General features: G+C 42.6%; 1 protein-coding gene across 10 annotated transcripts in view; it reads right to left on the minus strand.

The window, feature by feature from the left end:
• TEX2 (testis expressed 2) overlaps positions 1–25989 on the minus strand; it is a 103778-nt gene that overhangs the window by 55096 nt on the left and 22693 nt on the right. For 9 of the 10 annotated variants that reach the window (XR_011493897.1, XR_011493896.1, XM_070483466.1 and 6 more), the window contains one exon: positions 4385–6041. Coding sequence is in view for 8 of the 10 variants with exons in the window: in XM_070483466.1 (XP_070339567.1) it covers positions 4385–6016 (1632 nt within the window). In the remaining 2 variants the exon portion in view is untranslated. Of the gene's footprint in view, positions 1–4384; positions 6042–16013; positions 16342–25989 lie in introns of those variants that run through there. The other variant, XM_070483460.1, reaches the window with a different exon arrangement.

The following is a 25989-nucleotide window of genomic DNA, read 5'->3' on the forward strand; positions in this document are numbered from 1 at the left end:
TTTTTTTTAAAAAGCAACTTCACTGGTAAATGATAGGGTCAATACTGACTCAGTGCCTAAATTTTCTGATCAAACCGAATTCATCCATCAGCCCATCCATTCATCTAAAAATTACTTATCAGGGCCCGGCCCCGTGGCCAAGTGGTTAAGTTTGCTCACTCTGCTTCAGCAGCCCAGGGTTTCGCCGGTTCAGATCCTAGGCGTGGACATGGCACCGCTCATCAAGCCATGCTGATGATCTGGCATCCCACATGCCACAACTAGAAGAACACACAACTAAAATACACAACTATGTACCGGGGGGATTTGAGGAGAAAAAGCAAAGAAAAAAGAAGATTGGCAACAGTTGTTAGCTCAGGTGCCAATCTTAAAAAAAAAAAAAAAATCCCATTCGATTGGCATCCTCTGTGTAGTTAGTAAATTCTTGACATATAGCAGGGATTGGACTCAACACTAAAGACTGACTACATTAAAATTAAAATATTCTCAAAACAATTAAGTGCTCAAACCAGTTTAAACTGAATGTCATTAGACACTGGAGTAAATATAAGTACCACTTTTCTTTGCTAAAGTCAGCACTAACTTACTCAGAGGGCACATAATTGAGGTAGTCACAGCACCACCGTACTGAAAAAGCTTAGCAACCATGCCCACTGAGTCACTGCTGCTCCACTTCATACGTTAATGCTAAGCTTAAGTGTGTCACATCCTCAACACTCAACACTAGCTTCTCTTAAAAAAGAAACAATCTCATAACATGTTGCCATGTGAAAGAAAGAAAAAAGGTCAGACTGCAAAATACATGATCCCATTAAGTCAAAACAAAAAGATTGTGAGTGTGCATGTGTATACTCATACATGCAGAAACTTTAAAAAAAAAAAAAACTAGGATATATGCCAAATCATTAACTATAATTCCCTCCCATAGTGTGATAAAGAACAATTTTTTTGAGTTTTCTGTGTTTTTTAAACATTGACGATATATGTCTTTTGAATAAGGTAAAAAAAATTATGAAATTAAAAAGCAAAACAAAACAAGCAGTATTTTGGACCCTGAGTGTTCTTCCCCTTTGTGGGGTTGTTTTTTTTTTTTTTGCAATCAAGAGAGATCATGGTGACAATTTTTTTCTTTTTTTTTAACAGAGAAGTGTTGTTTTAATGGTTTACATCCACAAGACTTCTGGGAAGGGGGAAGATTCCCAATGTGTAAAATATGAATATTTCAGAGTCAACATTCTTTTTTCTTTTTTGTAGTGTTTTTTAAATTAAGATTATGATAGTTAACAACCTTGTGAAATTACAGTTGTACATCATTATTAGTCATGTTGTAGGTGCACCACTTCACACCAAGTGCCCTCCCCTCACCCCTCCTTTCCCCTGGTAACCACCGATCAGTTCTCTTTGTCTATATGTTAACTACCACCTATAAGTGGAGTCATGCAGAGTTCGTCTTTCTCTGTCTGGCTTATTTCACTTAACATGTTACCCTCAAGGTCTATCCCTGTTGTTGTGAATGGAACAACTTTGTCCTTTTTATGGCTGAGTAGTATTCCATTGTATATATATACCATATCTTCTTTATCCAATCATCAGTTGCTGGGCACTTAGGTTGGTTCCATGACTTGGCTATTGTGAATAATGCTGCGATAAACATAGGGGTACATGGGACTTTTGGAATTGCTGATTTCAGGTTCTTAAGCTAGATACCCAGTAGTGGGATGGCTGGGTCATAAGGCATTTCTATTTTTAACTTTTTGAGGAATCTCCTACTGTTTTCCATAGTGGCTGCACCAGTTTGCATTCCCACCAACAGTGTATGAGGGTTCCTTTTTCTCCACAGCCTCTCCAACATTTGTCACTCTTGGTCATGGTGCCATTTTTTGAGCATTCTTATTTAAACAGAAATGAGGAAAAACCTATTAACAGAGAAACCAAACAAGCTTTGAACTATCAAAAAGCCATCAAAAAAATAGAAAACAGCAAGTGTTGATGAGGTGTGGAGAAATTGGAACACTGTATACTGTGGGCAGGAAAGTAAAATGGTATAGGCACCGTGGAAAATAGTATGGCAGTTCCTCAAAAAAATTAACAATAGAATGACCATCTGATCCAGCAATTCTACTTCTGGGTATACACCCAAAGGAAGTGAAAGCAGGGTCTCAGAGAGATATTTGCACACCCATGTTCACAGCAGCATTATTCACCATAGCTAAAACATGGAAGCAACCCAAGTGTCCACTGACTGATGAATGCATAAGCAAATGCAGTACATACACACAATGGAATATTATTCAGCCTTTAAAAAGGAAGGAAATTCTGGGTCTGGCCCAGTGGCATAGCAGTTAAGGTCACACACTCCACTTTGGCAGCCCAGGGTTTGCCAGTTCCAATGCCAGGCACAGACCTACACACTGCTTATCAAGCCATGCTGTGTCAGGCATCCTCATATAAAGTAGAGGAAGATGGGCACGGATGTTAGCTCAGGACCAATCTTCCTGAGCAAAAAGAGGAGGATTGGCGGTGGATGTTAGCTCAGGACTAATCTTCTTCCTCAAAAAAAAGACAGACTAGAACATGGAAGAACCTTGAGGACATTATGCTAAGTGAAATAAGCCAGTCACAAAAAGACAAATACTGTACGGTCCCACTTATATGACATACTTAGAGCATTCAAAATCAAAAAGACAGACAGAATGGTGGTTGCCAAGGGCTAGGGGGACGGAAGAACGGGGAGTTGTTTAATGGGTATAGAGTTTTGGTTTTACAAAATGAAAAGAGATATGGGGATGAACGATAGTGATGATTATACAACAATGTGAATGCTTTTTTTTTTTGAGGAAGATTAGCCCTGAGCTAACTGCTGCCAATCCTCCTCTTTATGCTGAGGAAGACTGGCCCTGAGCTAATATCCGTGCCCATCTTCCTCTACTTTATATGTGGGACGCCTACCACAGCATGGCTTGCCACATGGTGCCATGTCTGCACCTGGGATCCAAGCCGGCAAACCACGGGTCACCGAAGCAGAACGTGCGCACTTAACCGCTGCACCACTGGCCCAGCCCCTGAATGTATTTAATACCACTAACTGTACACTTAAAAATGGTTAAGAGGGGGCCAGCCCGGTGGCGCAGCAGTTAAGTGCGCATGTTCTGCTTTGGCGGCCCGCGGTTTCTGGTTTGGATCCCAGGTGCGGACATGGCACCATGTGGCAAGCCATGCTGTGGCAGGCGTCCCACATATAAAGTAGAGGAAGATGGGCATGGATATTAGCTCAGGGCCAGTCTTCCTCAGCATAAAGAGGAGGATTGGCAGCAGTTAGCTCAGGGCTAATCTTTCTCAAAAAAAAAAAAAGAATAAATAAAATTATATAAAAAAATAATAATTAAAAAAAAATGGTTAAAGGGCTGGCCCAGTGGCACAGTGGTTAAGTGCACACGTTCCGCTTCTCGGTGGCCTGTGGTTCACTGGTTTGGATCCCGGGTGCGGACATGTTACCGCTTGGCAAAAGCCATGCTGTGGTAGGCATCCCCCGTATAAAGTAGAGGATGATGGGCACGGATATTAGCTCAGGGCCAGTCTTCCTCAGTAAAAAGAGGAGGACTGGCAGTAGTTAGCTCAGGGCTAATCTTCCTCAAAAAAATTAAAAAAAAAAACAGTTAAGATGTAAATTTTGTTATGTATATTTTACAATTTTAAAAATATATATAAAAATGTATGTGCCCATGACTTACAAACTATACAAGCTACAACTATACTTTTATATTGTGTATATTATGAAACATACACAATAACCAGAAATTATTTAAGTATGCAAAAATAAACACAAATGGAAGTTCTAAAATTTTCTTCCTGCACCCTGATAGATCGTCTCAGGTCCCCCTCAGGAGGCCCAAAGTCTGAGATCTGACACACACTGAATGGGGATGTCTCTTTCTCCAGCCCAAGCCCCACTGCATGCAGGGGAAAGAGGAGTGCCAGCAGGAGCTAGCCGCTCACATTAATTTGCCTTCTCTTCTTCCTTTCCTTCTCCTGCATAACAGGAGTATCTGACCCTTCTCCAGGGTCTCAAGAATATTTAATCCTAATAGACTCAGCCATAATGAATCCTAAGCAAGTAGCAAATCTCTGCCAAGTTTAGAGAGAGACTCAGATAAGAACTGGATGTGAATGCTACTCTCTAGAACCTTGGAGATCCCTGAAAAAATACTTGGTGAAATCAGCAAAACCTGAACTAGAATGAGGTTTCCAGATAAGCTTCTTGGGTACCTGGAGAATGAAGATCCCAAAGTCTTAAAAACACTGCTTGTGACAATTAATTAAACAAATTAAGTCAGATCTGAAATAAGGCTGCATGTGACAGAAAGCGCGCTGGAGAGAGGCTTACCTTCAGTATTTCAGGTTCTTTGATATCCAGAGGTCTTATGTTCCAGTGTTGTAGATTTTTACATAATCTCTGATATTTATGAGCACTTGGTGGTGTAAAAAACCAAATCATGCAAACTGCAGTCATGAATCCAAGGCCAACTCCCAGCAAGAGTCCACTCGTATACTGGGGTAGGGGGAGGATGAGGTACGCATAGACACACATTATAAAGAAGCCCAGCGTCTTCACTGGTAATTCCGGGTGCTGCACAGCCGAAGCCACCTCTTCGTCACTGTCAAGAGCTGTGCGATCATCTGCCAGCACGTCTGGCTTGAGAGGGATATCTGCGAGCTTATCAACTTTACTCTCCCCCTCCGTTTCCAAATCAAAGTCCTCAGTGTACAGTTCACAAAACTCTTCATCTTCTTTGCTCACTAAGGCAGACAAAGAACATTTCTCAAGAACTAGAGAACTTGTCTTCAGGCCTAAATCCTTTAGACTGCTCACCTGGGAACTTTTTGGTTCCACCTCTCTTGCAGGCTCCTCAGTGGACTTCGGGGGGTCACTTCTGGGGATGCTGGGTTCACTTCCATAGCCATCCCCCTCGGAATCATACTCCTCTTCCTTGATGCTGTAGTTGTTATTGCTTTCTAAGTGACCGTTCAGGCTGGACAGATTGGAGAGTTCTGAAGCACTTGAAGATAAGGCTTTGGGCCTATGGCTCCCACTTTCTTCCCCTATAATTTTACTAAGGAGCTGAAAAGGCTCATATATGACTTCTGAAAGGCGTCGTTTAGTGTCTTCAATTTTAGCCTCCATTTCGGGCACTTTAAAAAAGGAGCGCGTATCGGAGGGAGAAGTCAGTGGGGAAGAAGGTGCAGTTTTGGAATCTCCACCTGTGTTTCGTGGCTGTGTGAACTGCTTGAACAGGTGTAAATTCAGCTTGGAGTCAGGAGCTTTATAGGACACAGTATCTGACTCCTGCCTGGAGGTGTCTGTGGACAGAGACTTGACTAACGTCTTCATCAAGTGCCTGTGCCTGGGGGGGTGTAGGGATTCTTTTGGCTCCACCTCGGTCGACAGGGACTTCACAAGGCTCAAGAAGGGTTTTGTGCTGGAAAGTGTGGAGGATGAGGCACTGGATGAGAGGACAGGAGACTTGGAAGGAGAGGACAGTGGGGAGGAGGAACTGGTTTTCTGCTCAGAAAGGGAGGACACACTGGGAGAGCTAGCTAAGGGCCCCAACAAAGACGACCCTGGAGACAGAGCCAATGGCACTGTACTTAATACTTGCACTGCTGGAGGAGGGGACTCCAACAGCTTTACAGCGTTCTGGGAGACGGGCAAAATGGCAGGGGACAGTCTATCTGCCAGGATAGGCTGGGCAGCAGGGCCAGTGGGGTCATAGCCACCCTGGGGTTCAAAGTAGAGGTCTTCCTTGGCTTCGAGCCCCGTTACAATGCTTCGGTCGTCCAACCCCTCCTCGAGGTACTCCCTGAACTCCTCCTCCTCTTCCTCCTCCTCCTCCCCAGATGCCGAGAAGTGAATGGCGATAGTGTCTCGGGACACGGACCTCTGTACATGCACTCTGGGGGCTGATGGTTTTGGCATGTCAGTGATTTTTTCGGCATGGCGACCATTCAGACTTGTCATTGCCGGCTTCACAAGGGCTCAGGTTCTGTGAAAACAGCAAGAAAAACAGAAATCAGAAAGTGGTTTCTCCACAGGAGACACTGTCGTGTGCATAAAGGAGCACAGATGATGCTCACTTCTAAATGGTGATTATGCTTTTACTTGGCAGATGGCCACTGTTTTTCACTTGAGTGGGTTTAATGATTTCATTTTCACCAGATAAATTCCAGTTAGATATTCTCTTTTATGAGATAACTACAAACCAGTATTATAAATGCCATACAATCTGTCTTACTTCACAACATCTGAGTAATCGTTTCCTCCCTCTTAACTGGCTCATTTCTATCAGCAATTCTGTATTTCAAGCCTTGAAATACCTGCACAATAGACGTCACCAGCATTACTTCAGAAGTCTAACAGGATAAAACGCAGCATCCTGCTGATTTTAAGGATCTTGGAACAAAAATTTCACCAGTGGTTTTCTAGCTATAAAAAGCTAACCGAGGAGGGTTATTGCTTCCATTGCAGTTTTCACAGCAATCCTAACAATTACTTGGCTTGCATCTTCCAAGAACACTCATACTATCTTGCCACTGCAAATGAGTAGCAAAGTATCCGAGTATGGAAAGGGAAATCTGTAAACTAATTGCTATGACCTGTTGGCTTCTTTATTTGCCGAATGGTAGGTACCATAAGGCCAGGGTATTCAGGCAGCCATGAAGACATGGCCATCTTCTGAGGCTTCCGGATAAAGCAAACATATTTTAAACTGAATCCAAGATTCAAAGGGCAGGAAAATGAAGCATGAAGTATCAGTGCTGTAACCGACCACCAAGCAAGGACTCTGCTAAGGGCTATGGTGAGAGACAGGGAAGTTATGCTTTCTGCCCTTCTGGAGCTTAGTAGCTAGCTGGAGAGAAGATAGACATCTAAAAACCTGGGCAGAAAAACACATGACACCAAGCCCACCTTGTGACATCTAGGACACTGCCTGTCTCCTTACTCCCTTAAGGCCCATTTACTGGGCACCAGGCATCATGACAAGCCCCACAAGATTGAAATTAACACCAAGATCTAGAAAGAAACCCCGTCAAAATGAGTGGATCTCAGGCATTTTGAGGAGGGTGAGACCAGTGTGAGAGGTAAGACACTTGGCTCAGTCTTTTAAACTGATGAGCAGGTTGTAGTGAAATGGGCATGATTACAGAGAAGGGACAAAGGCATGAAGATGAGCATGGGCACAGTGTGTCCTGCCACATGGTCTGTTTTCTACCTCCAGGACAGGGCGTGGGTGTTGGGAAGCAATGGGAGAGCATCAGTACAAGAGAGGTATCATGGAAGAGTGGGAAGAGCAGCCTTGAGACTAGAAAATAGGGCTTCTGATACTTGTTCCTGTTCCAGCTGACTCTGGAACTCTTCCAGGGACCTTGAACAAGCCAAGACTTCACTGGGTCTCAGAATCTTCATCTGTAAATGGAGGATTAAGAGTCTTTTCCAAATCTAAAACCCTACATGTTTATGTTTACAGGTGATTGTATACAACCCGACATAACACAGTTATATAAGTAGTTTACCATAAACAATATTATGTTGCTTATTTCTTTAATTTGAAGGACTCCTATATTTAAGTCTTCTGCCAAATACTCATGTTCAAAATGCTGATGACTGATACTACCAACAAGAGAAAAGGTAAACCTGGGCAAGGGAGTGCAGGAAACAGTGATCATGGATCACTAGAAACAGGAAATAACCCAAAGATGACAAGAATTACAGTTCAAAGGCCTAGCCATAACAAGGACACATCTGAAACTACACATTCTCAGTATCAATATTTCAAAGAAATTACTTTCCTAAAAACCTTCCAACAGACTAAAGAGCTTCTGCAATGCAAAAAAACCAGGATCAAAACAAAGAGACAACCCACCAATTGGGAGAAAAGATTTGCACGTCATATGTCTGACAAGGGGTTAATCTCCATAATATATACGGAACTCACAGAAATGAACAATAAGAAAGCAAACAACCCGATCAAAAAGTAGGCAGAGGAGATGAACAGACATTTTTCCAAAGAAGATATACAGATGGCCAATAAACACATGAAAAGATGTTCAACATCACTAATCATCAGGGAAATGCAAAGCAAAACTACACTAAGATAACACCTTACACCTGTTAAAATGGCTATAATCACCAAGACGAAAAATAACAAATGTTGGAGAGGGTATGGAGAGAAGGGAACCCTCACACACTGCTGGTGGGAATGCAAACTGGTGCAACCACTGCGGAAAACAGTATGGAGATTCCTCAAAAAACTAAAAATAGAACTACCATACGACCCAGCTATCCCACTACTGGGTATCTATCTAAACAACCTGAAATCAGCAATCCAAAGTAACATATGCACCCCTATGTTCATTGCAGCACTATTCACAATAGCCAAGACATGGAAGCAACCCAAGTGCCCATCGACTGATGATTGGATAAAGAAGATGTGGTATATATACACAATGGAATACTTCCCAGCCAGAGAAAAAGACAAATTCATCCTATTTGCAATAACACGGAAGGACCTAGAGGGAATTATGCTAAGTGAAATAAGCCAGTCTGAGAAAGACAAACACCAGATGATTTCACTCATATGTGGAATATAAACAAATAATGGGACAAAGAAAACAGTTCAGTGGTTACCAGGGGAAGGGGGGTGGGGGGAGGCACAGTGGGTGAAGGGGAGCACTTATGTGGTGACAGTCAAGAAATAATGTACAAGTGAAATCTCACATTGATGTAAACTATTATGAACTCAATAAAAAAATGTGTTGAAATATCGGGGGGGGGGGAGGAACTTTCCACCAGAATTTTACCCTCACTTATTTATGACCCTCAGGCTTTCCTATCCCCACTGGATCCAGGAAAAGGAAATGATTTCTATCAGTCAACAAAGCAATTTAAATCCAGGAGCTGGCAGCCAGCTAGAAAGACAGACTCAGGTCCAGGACAATCCTTCCTTCTTATCTCTAAGCCACAGATTTGTAGGCTTAGTAGGAAGAAAAATACCAAGCGCAACACATGTTTTTCATTTAACTGTCACCTAGTTTTCTAAGAGTAATTTAAAAAGAAAATTATAGAGGTAATTTAAAAAGAAAGTTTGGTACTTGATAATTCTCAGTAGGCTGAGAAATAAGCCTCATTTCAATTGCTTTAATAACATAAAGGATGATCTGCAAGGCTCTGCTGTTCTGAGGGTGCTTCATGAGAGTGGTGGCCACAAGTGAAGGTGACTGTGGGCAGAGGTGCAAATACAGAGAGCACGATTTTGAAGTTGAACAATGTTAAGTCAGTCCTCTGGGGAGCAAGGCAAGAGAGGAGAGGCTCCTCTGTAGTTGAGGGTGGGATTGCCTGGGAATCCACAGGCAAAGTCAGGCCCAGTCCAGAGCCAAAGAGTAAAAACAGCAGTGTATCCAGGAGCCTGTGGCCTCAACAGCCAAGCAAGGCCCCAGGGAACAGTGAGCTGGCACCTGTCCAGGAAGGGCCATCACAGGGGCCTACCTGCCCAATCCTCCAAGACAAGTCAGGCCCCCTGATTTGCTTGTTAAAGGGACTTCTGCTGATCTCTGATCAGATTGTCTCAAGGTCTGTGTCAGCCAACAGGGCCTGAGCTGGGCCCCATAGAAAGATGGGTGCCAGGCAGCCAGCCTGGGGCAGGCAGTCTGGATCACCACAGCTAATGTGTTTCTCCAGGGCTCAGGTAGTGGCTTCCAAGGTTTAGAGTAAACGCCCCCAAATCCACAGTGACCAAAGCCTGGCTCCACTTCACCAGTTTGTTGTGTGTGTGTGTTTTTGTTTTTTTTTTTTTTTTACTAAAACCAGCCATGTGACGTAAAAACAGCACTACTACTTTTTAAATACAAGAAAATCTCAAGGCCCTGTTTGCTCATCTGCAAAATGAGGGGATTAGACTAGATGAACCAAGACTGCTTGTAGGACCAACTCTGCTGGATAAATGAGTGTGCTAGAACCAGGGTCCATGATTTGGGTTCTAGATAACCCATCAAGCAGTCACTCCTTCCTCCTCCTGGGGACCAGTCCAAGCCCCCTCCTCTCTGTCCTCCTAATAGCTGGCTGCCAGAGTCAGCAAAACTGACCCTCTCATAGTCACAGCCTTGCAGGACACTCAAAATCAAGAGAAAATTGCACCTGACTGTTGTCCAGAAAGATTACGTGGTTTATCCAAGGCCACAGCACTGAACGAGGAGGGGGCGAAGGAGACAGTTAGACGTGGGCTTTCAACACTGATGTCCTGATGCCTTTCCCACCACAGCAAGCTCCTCCTCAAGCATGTCACGTACACTCTTTATTAGTCCTTGTCCTGGCCTTGGTAGCCGCCCTCTGTGCTCCTTCACGGACAGCTCTCCCAGGAACTAAGCTCAGTTCTCAACAATCTGCACACAACCAGCTGCACTGAGGAATGAAGAGTATCATCATTCATCTGACAATCTAGCATTATAAAAAAATAACTAGCCTTCTGCCTTCTAGTATCCAAACTCAATTATAAAGAGTCTCAAAAAAAAGAGACAACCTTATCTCCAGCCCTCAGGAACTGAATGAAATGTCAAAAAAGGAAATTTCCTTCCCAACAGTTCTCCTTCTTCTAAAGCTACCAACAGACCACAGCACTTTGGATCTGAACACTGAATCCTGAGTCTTGAGAGGGGAGGGCCTACACTTCACGCTGCCACATAGGACGATTTCCTGCCAGAGATACGTCTAAGTAAAAGTCTGATTTGGTCACAATCAAAGTGGTGCTAAAGATTAATTACATCCAGCCCCAGAATGGACAGGGCTGGGAGAGGCAACACTGACAAACTGAGGCCAGAGGGCTGGTGTCTGGGAAGGCAAGCTCCACTATCAGGACCACCATTCTGCTGAAAATAACTAACAATGAATTCAATATTTTTAAAAAAAATCTGGGGCTGGCCCTGTGGCGGAGTGATTAAGTTCATGCGCTCCGCTGCAGCGGCCCAGGGTTTCATAGTTTCAGATCCTGGGCGCAGACATGGCACTGCTCATCAGGCCATGCTGAGGTGGCATCCCACATGCCACAACTAGAAGGACCCAGAACTAAAATATCCAACTATGTACTGTGAGGATTCGGGAAGAAAAAGGAAAAATAAAATCTTAAAAAAAAAATCCGAAAAGAACTGAAGCTTCAACAACTGAATAAGGAATAACCAGGCCAAAACTAAGGAAAATGGGAACCTAGAGAGATGAGCCCTCAAGAAGCCACTCTTGCCCTCAAAACACTGGATGATTCTGGCAAATTGGAACTTTCATTTTAATGATCTCCCGAACAGAAACTGAAGCCCAGGGCTGGCAGAGGTGGAACACGAACTGGAGACCCTTCTACAAGGAGCTGGGACCTCAGAGGGCTACCTCTACTTGGCAAGAGGTAAGCCAGAAGCAAACTAGCCCTCACTGCGATTTAATAACTTTGAGGATATTATGCTAAGTGAAACAAGCCAGTCACAAAAAAAGACAAATACTGTATCCATTTATATGAGGTATCTAAAGTAGCCGAATTCACATAAACAAAAAGCAGAATGGTGGTTACCAGGGGCTGGGAGGATAAGAAAATGGGAAGTTGTTTTTTAATGAATACAGAGTTTCAGATTTTTATGATGAAAAAGTTCTGGAGATTGGTTGCATAACAATGTGAGTAGACTTAACACTACTGAATTATACACTTGAAAATGGTTAAGATGGTAAATTTCATATTATGTATATTTTACCATAATTACAAATAAAAAATGTTTTTAAAATTTCACCATTCAAAACTTTACAATGAAAGTAGTATAATACCTAGAACTACTTATCATGCCAACTAAAACAACTATTCAAAAAGCTCACATTGTTCTTTAGTGTTTACACTACCTTGTGGTTACATTCTAAGATAATAAAGGCAAATGTACTTAGGTTCCCATACTCCTAGGGGAGAAAACAAAGCTTTTTAGAGCCAAATGCTCTCTGTACCTCAGCGTTAGTCACATGTTTTGGGGAAGCAGGATATCTCAAACTGCTCTGCGGATGGATCTTTGCTGACTATAATTCTCCATTAAGGTTTCTATGTCTTGTAAAGATGTTCATTGCTCTAAGATTGAGAACGCCTCCAATAAGTGTTTCTCCCCGCAGCATCTATGCAGGATTCCATTCTATCCAGTCTAAAAACAAGGAGCAAATCAATGGCTCCCACCTAACCTGAACTCACAAAAACCAAAGGCCTCAAACAGGAAGCCAGTAGCCAGTCGCCCTCCTATCATGAACTCCATGAGGCTACCAACTTCAGTGGAGTCAGAATTAGAATACGAAACATCCATGAAATTTATTTTATTTCTAGTCACTCAAAAAGGTTATGATCATTTATTAGGCCATGAAAAACCAATCAACAATAAATCAGACTGTACAATGAAAAATTAAGAGCTATTTTAAGACTCAATGTTGGCATTTATTAACTCAGAGATAATAACCTTTCTGAATCTGGTGGGGTCTTTTTGGCTAATTTTCCAATAATAACTGCCCTTCCTACCTGCTGTATTTGAAACAATTCAATCTTGGGGTTCTACAGAGGCATAAAAAGAGAAAATTGTTCCTTCCAGGCAGCTCACTTATCACCAATTCATCTACTTGGGTCTCCCACATTAAAACAGACAATAGTAATGTGGCTATTATTACTATTATTAATTTTTAATTTATATACTAGATTAGAAGAAGTGCTGGAGGAAGAAAAAAGAGAAGGAAGCAAGGAGGGAATAAAGCAATTTTGACTGAAAATTGAACTAGTCTCCAGATAGAGCACAGTACTATAGCATGTTAACAAGCAAGCTGGTTTGGAATGTCTCATTTCTCAGGAGCATCCCTAATCCTTCCAGATCATTATTAAAATTATTTGTCTTTGTAAAATTCATCCTGTTAGACATTTGCTGCCTCTGAACAAGGTTACACTTGGATATATGATGTATGAGTACCAACCATCTGCCAGCATGGGCAGCATCAGTCAACAGTTTTAATTCAAAAACTTCTCTTGGCAGAGGAAAAGAGGAAAGCTGCACAGTATTGCAGAGGATGTCTTAACACCTCTGATCTATGTATTTTTAAATAGAATCTGATTTTATAAAAAGTAGGGAAGAGGCCTTAAGATTCCATTTTTCTGCCTTGATGCTGCAGAGGAAACAGTGAATCTGGTCAAAACCAACCAGAGTAGGAAGGTCTGATTTAGCCTAAAAACCTCAAGTACATCTTTATAGCTATCCCTTGATTCATTTAAATTCAGTGGAGCAGCTAAGACTTGCCAGCAGCCATTCTAATCTGTTAATACTCCAACTCACAAACAAAAATCAATATTGACATTATAGTTAATGAACTAGCTCTAGCCTTAGTTGGACTTCAAAAAAGAAAAGAAAGTACTCTGTCAGCAAAGGCAATCCTCCCAAGGCACTTAGACCTTGATTGTTAGAAACTCAGAACCCCTTTCCCACTAGTTACTAGGTTCCCAGACCCACACTCAAAGTCCAACCCAGCCGAGTCCTGCACCACAAACAACACGACACAGGGTTCCTACCACTGGTAAACAACACGTCCACCCGCTTCAGCCACTGCCCAGACCTTTTACCTGCCATGATGCAGGCCCACCTGGGAAAGAGTGCCACATACCTGGAGGAAAAAGGTATTCAAAAGCATTAACACAATTAGAATTTTGCTTTATAGATTGTTAGATGGTCCTGATAATGAAATTCAAATTCAGTTCACAGTAACTCATTCAAAACCAGGTCATGCCTCCAGTGCAATCACACAAGGCCTGTGGAGGTACATAAAAAATTACATCGGTGTCATCCACCGGGAGAACTCAAGGAGACAACAGATGGACGTGGTATAATGACACCTAATAAATGAAAGCAAAAAAAAAATTCTACCGTAATGAAAACTCAGGACAGGCATGCCCAAATCAGATGGGGCTAATCAAGTAAAGAAGCCTGGCAATAAATTTTTTTTCTTTTTAGCAGAAAAGTCATGTATGTGACTTAAGAGGAAGAGATGTGGAGAAAAGAATATTGCAGATATGAAACATCCGTGCAGGGAAAGGCACTGAGATGGGAACAAGTCTGTCAAGTCAGATCAAGAGGATCGCTAAACAATTAGGTTAGCTACAGCTGAGGGGCTGCACTGGGGGGTGCAGGAAGAAGACTAATATTTGAGTTTAGAGCTGGGAATCAATTGCTCTAAAACTTTAAAGGCTAAGTGTTTGGATTTATATTTAAATCTTAGGAAACAGAACCACTATAGGTTCTTGAGAAGTTTGAAAACTGGATGTAAACATCTTGTTCAAGTGAGTGAATGCCTGGAACCCAGTAGACTGAGCTGAAAATCTGGAAGATGAGAATAGGGTAGTGACCACGGTTACAAACAGCACATTGCAGGGGCCGGCCCTGAGGCGCAGCGGTTAAGTGCACACGTTCTGCTTCAGTGGCCCGGGGTTTGCTGGTTTGAATCCCGGGTGCAAACTGGCACTGCTTGGCACGCCATGCTGTGGTAGGCATCCCACATATAAAGTGGAGGAAGATGGGCATGGGTGTTAGCTCAGGGCCAGTCTTCCTCAGCAAAAAGAGGAGGATTGGCAGCAGTTAGCTCAGGGCTAATCTTCCTCAAAACAACAACAACAACAAAAGCAGTGTTCCTAACCATTGTTTGGCTTCGGGTCTGTCGTCATATATTATTCCCCTCCTGCTCCTCCCAATTGACTCTACTAGTCAGAATTATCAAGCCCAGTTACAGGCAGTAACATGAGAGAGCCAAAGTCTCACCACTCCTTGAATTTTTTAAACTTTATTTTGAAATAACTATAGACTCTCAGGATGTTGCAAAAGTAGTCCAGAGAGGGCCCCACGTACCTTTCATCAACCATTCCTCTGTGTGTGTGTGTGTGTGTGTGTGTGTGTGAGAGAGAGAGAGAGAGAGAGAGAGGAAGATTCGCCCCGAGCTAACATCTACACCAATCTTCCTCTACTTTGTATGTGGAATTCCTCCACAGCATGGCTGATGAGTGGACTAGGTCCATAGCCAGGATCTGAACCTGCAAACCCGGACAGCTGAAGTGGAGCACACGGAACTTTAACCACTCAGCTACAGGGTCAGCCCCAACCATTCCTTTTTTAAAGTCAAATAAATTCCAAGTGGTTAAGAAATCAGCTTTTAACCAGAGACCACCACTTCACCCTTGTAAGAAAAATGCCTTCTGAGTAAAGACTGAGTGAAGAGTAAAACTTCCCGTTTAGTTTTTCTTCAGGGCCTTAACGATCAAATGTAGAAAGACATCCTCAACAGACACTTCCCAAGTACATGAAGAGGCAATTCACCCAAAAGGTCAAATGGCCCATAAACAAACCAACAAGCTCCACTTACCAAAAACAACAAAAAATTGGAAAATAAGTCAACTCAACAATTTCTACCATCAAATTCCATGATTAAAATATAATGTATGATGCTGGTAAGGGTATAGTGAGAAAAATTCTCTCACTCTAATGGTTGGAACATAATTAGTAAAAACTTTTCTGAAAGCAATTTTGCAGTAACTATTAAGCAACTTGATAATGTCACACCTATACACACACCAGACAAAAAATGGGGGGCATTAATGCTAGTTTCCAGCATATAACAGGCTTATCAATAATTTTTATTTTCTGCTTTTAGGTATTTCCAAATACTCTTGTGATCTGGAAAAAAATTACATGTAAATGCATGTCAATCTTTAAAATAAAATCGTTATCTTCAGAATATAAAATTGTACGAGGCCATCACCCACACCTTACCCACAAGAAATCAAAGCAGAAAGATTCATTTTTATAAAATAAGTCATACACTATATACATATGTATGTATGTATGTAATCTGCTTTTATACTCAAGATTACACAGTGAAGTAATCTAGCATGTGAGTTATGAGTGAGGCCTTTGGCTTCAGTTCCACCAACCTGGTAGCAGTGTGACCGGGTCTGAGCAGTAAATTATTTACTCTAACCACGCCTCTGTTTCTCCATTTGTAAAATGGGAATTGCAGAAAAATGTTCAGAAGGGGCCGGCCCAGTGGCCAGCGGTTAAGTTTGCATGTTCCACTTCTCGGCAGCCCAGGGTTTGCCGGTTCAGATCCCAGGTGCGGACATGGCAGCACTTGGCAAAAGCCATGCTGTGGTAGGCGTCCCATGTATAAAGTAGAGGAATATGGGCACGGATGTTAGCTCAGGGCCAGTCTTCCTCAGCAAAAAGAGGAGGATTGGCAGCAGATGTTAGCTCAGGGCTAATCTTCCTCAAAAAAAGAAAAAGAAAAAAAAAAGAATGTTCAGAAGATTACATACAACAATTTATGTAAAAGGCACTGAGCATGGTCCCTGGTAGAGAGCAAGCATTCCCTAAATGTCAATTGTTCTTGTAAGCATTTCCTCAAGTCAATAAAGATTCTTTTACACATGCTTTTAAATATCTATATAAAATTAATATTCCATAATGTAACCATTTCAACACAGGATACTACTTCAAATTTTTTGCTGTTACAAACAATGCTGCAATACATTATGATGCTGTATATAACCTTTGACTACCTCCAATTATTTCCTTAGGAAATATTTCTAGAAGTGAAATTACAAGGTTGAATAGCATATATAAATTTTCACTTCAATTAAAAAACAAATTTCAAACTCACTGTAAAAAACTTCAAGAGACATCTGTAGAGGAAAAGTGACGTTTTGTCCTGTTCCCCCCACCCCAAATCAACCTAGAATGTATCCCTCCAGTCCTTTTGTATGCATTTATAAATATACACAAACACACCAAGCGGTTTTTGTTTTCAGTCTTAAATGAGATCATACTATACATATTGCACTGCAGCTTGTTTTTCACTTACTATTTCTTGGGCCTCTTCCTATGCCCATACATATAAATCAACAGGCATATACACACACACACACACCCCTTCTCTACATAGTACAGGTATACCGTCATCCACTTAACCATTCCTTTATTGATAGAAATTTGAGTTTTATCCAGTTTTCACTATTAGATACAATGCTACCTTGAAAAGCCTTCTATATAAATCTTGTGCACAAGGTCAACTCCATCCACAGGCACATTCTTAGAAGTGAAATTGCTAGAGGCACATATTTAAAATTTTGAAACTTACCAATTTGTCCAATTTACCAATTTATTCCTACCAACAGTGTATAAAAGTGTCCACCTTGAACTCTTGTCAAGACTGAACATTATTTAACATTTTTGCCCATCTGATGGATGCAGAAAAGGCAACTCAATGCTTTGATAATCATTTCAACTTTTTCCTTATCTGTTTCTCTTCTTACCTGGTCATCATATTTCTTGCCCAAGGGTTTTTCTTATTCATTTTTGAATAATGGGTGGTCAACACTTTCTCTACTATATGTGTTTGCAAATATTTCCCCCCATCTCCGACCTGTCTTTTAATTTCTTAAATCTACAAAATTTTATATTTCGAGATGTTGAATCAGTCTTTTACTTTATAGTTTCCGGGTTTTATACTTCCTGAGGCAGCTTTTCCCTTTCCATCAGCATAAAACCATTAGTCTCTGAAACTGTTTCAGACAATAGTGTATATAATGCACATATTGGTCTCTGTTCTCTGTACAAGGATCAAACTCTTTAGAAAAACTGACTAATGTGAACAATCATTTCTCTGTATTTTCCAGTCATAATAAATGGCAAGACCTGCAAGAAGGTCAGGAGACACTGTGTTCCTGGCAGGGGCATGGTCATGGCTGGCAAATTGGACACAGCAGGGTTCCCTGTGAGAAGAACCACCTGCCTATAAACCCCAGGAGGTAACATTCCTCCATCAACTCCACCACCACTGTGGATTGTGACAGGGAAGGACTCGAGCTGAGGGCAGCCCAGTGAGGTGACCCAGCCCAAAAGTTCCACTCAAATGTGAGATTTTGACAACTGTTCAGCTAGTAGTAGAATCAGTCACTGAAATACATACCAGCTGAAGCCATGCGGCAGCAGGGGCAGAAGCTCTGAGGAGGACCAAGACTCTCAAATGACAGTGATGGAACTCACCCACTTCACCTCCCTGAGCCTTGGGTTTTCACTGTTAATTGAGGGGACCCTCCCCCATTGTCTTCAAGGAATTTTCCAGAAAGCTGTACATTCTATATCTATGATTCTATGATTCAGCTTCCACGGAACAGAACCTACTCAGAGTCCTACGTTTTCATGTTGCACCAGAAAAATTCTTGGCAACTGCTCAAGTCAAGCAAAGGAAACCAGAATACACTTGAACTGACTAATGTGCCTAAGGCAATTAAGTCAAAATATTTTTCTAATAATATTGAAATAATTCATCTCCCATTAACACATACTTCTAGACCTTCTGAACTTGTCTTGCTTAACCCAGCTGTAGAAACATCCCTTACTTCTTCTGGTCATAGGTGGAGAGTTTGCCAAGTCCACTAAGAATGAGACGCAGATAATCAGCACTTGTGTGTGTTGCGGCAACAGGGAACACGCGTCAATCCTCCTCAAGCACCCCTCATCCCTCCCCCACCCATTGCCAAATTGTACAAAAGGTAACTCGTGTCCAGGCTGCCTCTGCTCCAGCTGTGATAACAACAGAACTCCCATCGGGCTCTCTACCCCAACGCTTCATTCATTCATACTCCACACAAACATCACTCCAAGAACAACCTCTTAGCTTCACCCTCTCATGGATTCAAACTACACCTCTTCCACATTCTCACCACCCTCACTTCTACAGTACCCTGCAGAGCCCACCAGGGACCACCAATCCCTACACGGACACAACTCCATGCCCTGTCACAAAAAAATGATCCTACTCTGCCTGGCTTTTTTTAAAAATGGAGAGGAGAGCAAGGTAAGAGAAGGGCTGGCCTAGCTTTCAAGACCAAACCACTATCTGTATTTTCAGACCAAACCACCATTTGTACCACCCTCTCTAAATCATTAGCACTGTTATCTACTATCTGCAAGACATCCCCACCCCTGGCCGGAATCATTCCCACTGCAAAGGATTTCCATCCCAGCTAGGAGGGGAAGAAGGGGAGACAGTTTGAGCAGGAGTTGCTGCAGACCCCAGCCAGGAGGTGGCTGCAGCATGCTGACCTGGTCCATGTTGTTGCTGTTTCCAGGAAATTTCTGAATTAGCTCATTGATTTCCTAGTCAGGTCCCCCAGTGGTGCATTCTAGGCTTTGTCTCTCACCCAGGCCTCCAACTTTGTCTCTCTCTAAGCAGATGGCCTCGCCCCTAACTCACTTGGAAGATGGTAGGAGTTGCCATCTTATCTCCCATACCCAACTATATACACTGATCACTATTCTCATCCCTTGGCTAGAAATTCTTCTATCCATTCCTCTCTACTCTCCACCCATGCACAGACCCTATCCAGGTCCAAAGAGGCCTAATTCTAAACCCAATGGACCCATCTGTCATCCGCATTCCTACCCAGCCCAACCCAACCCTGCACTAACTCCCCCTCAACCATCAAGGGACCACTGCTCTTCCAGCCACGAAGGCCAAATCCCAAAGGGTCATCTCTGATGTTCTCCTCTTCTTTATCCTCCAAACCTCTTTAATTCCCCCAAGTCCTGTTGACCGAGTTCTTCTTTCATCACCTGACACCTTAGCATTTCTTTCTGATTTCATCCCTTACCCCCAGCCTCCAGCCCATATGGCATTCTGCCTCCTGACTAGCCTCCTTTGAATAATACTCTCATCGTGTCACTCTTATGCTCAAAAACCCATCACATTCTTGTATCTCATCTAATCTTCTTGGCTTTTAGGGCCCAAGATAACCCAGCCCCTCTATCTACTCAACCTATTTTCAGTTACTCTCCAATGTGTTCCCAACATTCTGGTTGGGTCTGATAAGCCACTGGCTCATGTGAAACCATCCTCCTTCACATTTTCATTCACGCAGCTCCCCACATGGGAAATGCCTTCGCCTCACTCCTCTGCCTTGTCAAGTCCTAGCAATCTCCATGAAGGCAGAGATGCTTTAAGTGAACACCAAGCCTTCCTCCTAGACAACTCCAGCCTCTCAGCTGACCTCCTACAACATTTATACCATACAAGTAATCACAGAAAGTGAATTCTCAACCAAGAGTAGGTTAAGTTCCAAAAGTTCATTAATAGATCAATTGTTTTAAATTCAAAAGCCATTTATCCTGAAGGAAAACAAATGGTAAATAGGTTCTTAGGCCCACAAAACTTAATACAATCCACAATATAACTTAACTATGGTACAAATGTACCTTTCCAAGTACACAGAACTACTATTTATAACATAATTCAAAAGAAAAACACATTCTGAGTTCAGATAATACCAGGACTCTAGAATTAAGGCCCCTGTCCACACTCCAGAAAAAGATAGTTCTAGAGAATAGAAAGCCCAGGGGGTAGACCTGGACACTTCTCATTCATCTGCCCCAACTAGAGTTCTTGGAGTCCAACTCTAATTTCCAATCCAGCCCAAGGAGCTTCAGATCCCACTTCCACTGCCTACCAGCATGTGACCCTGGAGAAGTTACTACAAAAAGCCTCTTTTTCCTCATATATAAATAAAATGGAGATAACAGTGCCTACCTCACAGGGGCTGCTGGGAAAATTAAGAAATAACAGTTAGCATATGTCAGCTATTATTATCAGCATCTGCAGTAGGCAACAGCACATCTTTTTTATCCATGCCGACTTGGCCAAAGTTGACCCCATCAGCGATGTTATCAAGGATCAAACAGAATTCTCTAATAACCTGAACTAGATTGTCCTGACTGTCCGACTTCAGGTATAATTCAGGCAGCTGTGACCATTAAAAATGACAAACGCATGAGCAAAGTAGAAATATGGAACAGTATATACGTTGTAATAAAAAATCAAAGAGCAGAACTTGGGATGACATGCATACATCAAACACAACTACATAAAAAGAATCATAAAAACATACGATCAACAGGATTCCTAGGCTACAGACACTAAGTAATAATAGCTGGTGCTTTACTGTGAGTTATCTTTGTTTGCTTTTAGTGCAAAGCTAGTTAAAAGGATGATTTTTAAAATGAGAGCACTGGGGGGCCGGGCCCATGGCCAAGTGGTTAAGTTCACGCGCTCCACTTTGGTGGCCCGGGATTTGGCTGGTTCGGATCCTGGGCACGAACATGGCACCACTCATTAGGCCATGCGTCCCGCATGCCACAGCTAGAGGGACCCACAATTAAAAAATATACAACTGTGTACTGGGGGGATTTGGGGAGAAAAAGCAGGGGAAAAAAAACAAAAAAAGATTGGCAACAGTTGTTAGCTCAGATGCCAATCTTTAAAAAAATAAAATAAAATAAAATAAAATGAGGGCACTGAATGAGATCTGTAGTTTAACCAACAACCTCTTTTTTTCTGTCCCTTCCCCATGCTGGCCACATGTTTTACAAGATTCTAACAAATGATGCTTAACAGTAATTGATTAATTCTGTTTACCGTTTTTCCTTTTCAATGCTGATCCAAACTTTAGCCAACAATGCACATTTGTAAAGGGTTTTTAATAACATTATACAATCAAATCACTGCCAGAGGTGTGATGATAAGCATAGCTAAGTAAGCAATCAGGTGCTTAATTTTGATAGTCAAGGGCACTCACATTCAGGGTCAGCCTCATTCTAAAAGTAGTGAGCACGTTCAGATTGAGGAGTGAGATCTGATACCAGCTGTAGTAACAATGTCTAGAGTTGGAGCAATCCTGTCTTGGAAATTCCTATTATGTCATCCACAGCCAAGGAGAACTTGGAATCAGCACGAAATCATACAGACTTGCAATTCCAAACAAAAGCAAGGAAATTTGATGGTCTGGGTAGCTTTGTGTCCTTATCCTGGGTAAATGTAGTTTCTACTGTCTTTTGAAATGCTGAAAATGGCCCCGTGGCTCCCATGGTTCCTTTGCAGATGCCAGGTTGGAACCACCAGCCTAGGTCGGCTCCACCCAGCAGACTACAGTGGGACAACTGATCAGCCAGTCCTAATCACTTTCTTACCTAGTTCTTAAACAGCAGATGCATCTTGGGATTGGGCAGAGGGGAAGTATACCAGAAAATCCTAGGAAAGCCTTCACACAGATGACCCAGCCACCCTTCCCATCTCAGGGCTTATCATAATTGAGGATATGAGATTGGAAGATACATAATTTGAAAAAATTCCCCAGTAATCACATCTTATGTGTGTGCACACACTGCCCCTGCCCCTATACCCACCATGGAATTAAGACTTACAAGTCTAAATCAACTTGGAATATTAGGAACACATTACACTTACTTAAAAACACACACGGGAAAAGGTGATGAAATCATCAGGAACTCAGTTGGAGATACAGGACCAGCTAGTCCTGGGCACCAGTAACTAGTTAATCCAGTCTACACTTACGTTAGAAGGCACCACCTTAGAGGCAATTGCTTTGTAAGAGGCTACCACTCTTTACTGACAAGAAAAAAAGCCCTATTTCCATCAAAGTAATCAACTACTTCAGATATTTTATATGAGGAATCAGAAGTAAGCCGCTGCTTCCACAGGCACAGGACACAATTGAGCTGGGTTCTGCTCCTGATCTTTGATATGCTTGCCTGCACTGTGTGCCCTTTATCTCCTGGAGCTGGTCCTAGCCGTTCGAACCCAGACTCCGGGGTAGAGAGCTGACCCCAACCAGGACCTCCACAGCTGCCCATTCCTGAAGGTCTGTTTCATTGCTGTCTCAAGGCCCAAAGCAGGACAGAGACAGAAATGAAAGGCTAATGGAATAAACAAGAAACCCGGATGCACAAAGCAACAAGAGGAAAAGCTGTTTCTTGGCAGATCAAGGAAAATAAGCACACGCAGCATTTCATCACCAGGAATATGAGCTCACAGCATGGAACAAAACTGTCTATTCTCATTCTGGAGACACATAAACCTGATGGCCATACAGGGCTCCACTTGACGTTTCAAAGAAGCAAATGCTGTAAAGTTGTGATCTTGATGTTTTCCTGTTCACAGGTCCAATAACTGCCTAAAAGCAGTGTCCTGCCCTTTCCAAATGAGTAGTGCTGAGTTTGTTGCTGGGATTTTTTTTTTCCAGCTTATGTGGGTCCTCAGAGAGTACTCTCTGCCAAAGTAAAATGCCAAAACAGGAGCAGAACTTTCTGGCCATCGTGTGTGATCAGGATCCCATAAAATCCCACTCAAATAACTTAATATCTAAAGTGTGCTGCCTGTGACAGCTGAGGTTAACCGGGGAGAGCTCCAGCTCAGGAGCAGCCTCGTTGGCTCTGGATTTTCTGATTGTCAAATGAGGGTCATGATGGTGAAACCCACCCCTCAGATTGTTGACAGAAAGAACAAATGAGCTGGCACTTCATAAACTGTAAAGTTTGGGCAGTGACATAAAAATCTTGCTATAATTAACCACACTACTCTCTCCCCATGGATATAATGGAGTAAACAGACCAAGGGAATATTATTTCTTGTTCTCAAAAGACCCTATCTGTGTGGCAGTTATCCTATTTAAATAAAAATCTATCATAATTATTCTTTTCTTGAGAAAATACAGTTTTTTTCCTTCAAAAACTTTGTGACAGCCATTTAAGTTTCTGTGGTAAAGAACACTACTGATATACTGAGCAGTACATGGCCCAGTCCACTAGAGCAACAAGAACTATTTCTCAGAGGAAAGGAGGGCCAAGGGCCATAGAGATCCAAATCAGACACAGTGCTGATTTGTGAGGACTTATCAGAAGGATAGTGAACCAATAACAACAATTAACTTTACACAGGCCACGCTTCTAAGTGCTTTACCAACAATATCTCACTTAAGCCTAACAATTCTGCTGAAAGACTGAAAGTGGTTTAGGCAACTTACCAAGGTAACAGAGCTACTAACTAGCAGAGCTAGGACGCGTGCTCCAAGGCCATGCTCTTCACCACTGCACTACACTGCCTCATTCAGATATTTCCATGGGCAAATCAGCCAGAGTCAACAGAAGCCTTCTACAGGTGCTCTGCGCTTCAAGAAAGAGTTCCATCCATTCAACATCTATTGAGCACAGCTGCAAGCCAAGCCTATCACTGTAAGGCAAAGACCTTCACCCTGTCTGTCCAGGGCAAGCATCAATTTCAGGGTGGACCCTGAGTCTAAAGACAACTCAGGAAAGCACTGAAAAGTGCTAAAAAAAAAAAAAAAAAAAAAGTTGCCTTAATTTGCAGGAAAGGCTATAAAATACTTTATTCTATTGTGATAGGCCCCTCAAAACCTGCTTGTGGGGGCCAGCCCCATGGCCAAGTGGTTAAGTTCGCACGCTCCCCTGCGGCGGCCCAGGGTTTGCTGGTTTGGATCCTGGGTGCTGACATGGCACCGCTCATCAAGCCGTGCTGAGGCAGCGTCCCACATTTCACAACTAGAAAGACCTACAACTAAAAGTACACAACTACGTAGCAGGGGGCTTTGGGGAGAAAAACGAAAAATAAATCTTTAAAAACAAAACTAAACTAACACCTAAAGACAAACTCTTGTTTTCTTCTCAATTTATCATGTATATAAAACAAGCATTTGGTGCTGATTGTATATCTAAGGCTCTCTCAAGCTCACAATTTATGCACTGTTACAGGTGTGTTTGCAAAAACATTTTAATTTAAGCCAAACTTTTCTAGTTGGACACGTGGGATTTAAGCTCTGAGAGCAGAGGTCATGATTTAGCATTCAGTATTTGTCATTTGTAACCTGCCTTACAATTCACAAGGCAGCACAGTACTCGAGTGGCCCTCAGGAAGCTTGAGGTATGAAAGAACATGAAGGGCACCAAGAGCTCATAGCTAGCAGGAAGAACTGATGGGTTTGAGTGTCAGTCGTGGAAGGGGCCCTGAAGCAAGTCGGAACTGGGCTGACAACTCAAGGATGAGTCAGAGTTGGGTGAGGGATGGTAGCATGGGCAGGTCCAGAAGAGAGAGTGGCATGAGCAAGGGACCTGAGGCAGGAGCACAGCCTAATGGAGGAGTCCAAAGAAACCCCTTGGATGTGGTATAGTGTACACAGCATGAGACTGGAGAGGCGGGCAGGGATCAGGTCACGCAGGGCTTTGAAGGCCACACTGGGGAATTGGTCTTTATCCCAAGAGCAATGAGGAACAACTGAAGGTTATTGCATGTGGTCTGGAGGCAGGTACAGAGGGATCAGATGTATCTTCTGAAAAGCTTATCGTGGCTACAAGGTGAAAGCAGATTGGAAAGAGGCAAGAAGGGGTTCAGGAAGGTCAGTCAGACTCTTACAACACTTTAATTGACAGATAATGGTAGCCCAGACAAGGGAAGTAGCTGTGGAGACGCAAGGAGGGACTCGCAAAAGAGTCAGAAGATGAAATGCGTGGGAGTTGATGGACGGGATACAGAGTGAGGAAGAAAGTGCTCTTAAGCACAAGCCTTATTAGGCTTTGGGCTCAAAAGTCTCTGAGCTTACAAGATGGACAGTGGTCAGTGGTCCCATTCACCAAGTCTGGGAATAAGAGGAGGATCAGGGGGCTTCAGTGGCCCAGGGTTTCCCCAGTTCGGATCCTGGGCACGGACATGGCACCCCTCATCAAGCCATGCTGAAGCAGCATCCCACATGCTACAACTAGAATTACCCACAACTAAGAATATACAACTATGTACCGGGGGGCTTTGGGGAGAAAAAGGAAAAAGAAAATAAAATCTTTAAAAAAAAAAAAAAAAGAGGAGGATCGGGCTTGGTGGAACGTAGCAGGTTCAGTTTGAGACATCTTAGAGTCCAACACTTGGCCATCTCCAAGGGTGGATGTCAGAAAGGTGGTGAAAGTTCTGGTTCGGTAACTGACACTATTACATACCCACCCAGATGAAAGACTAATGGTTTCTTACAAATAACCTAAAACCAGTAGCAAGAG

Source organism: Equus asinus, chromosome 13 (genome assembly GCF_041296235.1).
Source record: "Equus asinus isolate D_3611 breed Donkey chromosome 13, EquAss-T2T_v2, whole genome shotgun sequence".
NCBI lineage: Eukaryota > Metazoa > Chordata > Mammalia > Perissodactyla > Equidae > Equus > Equus asinus.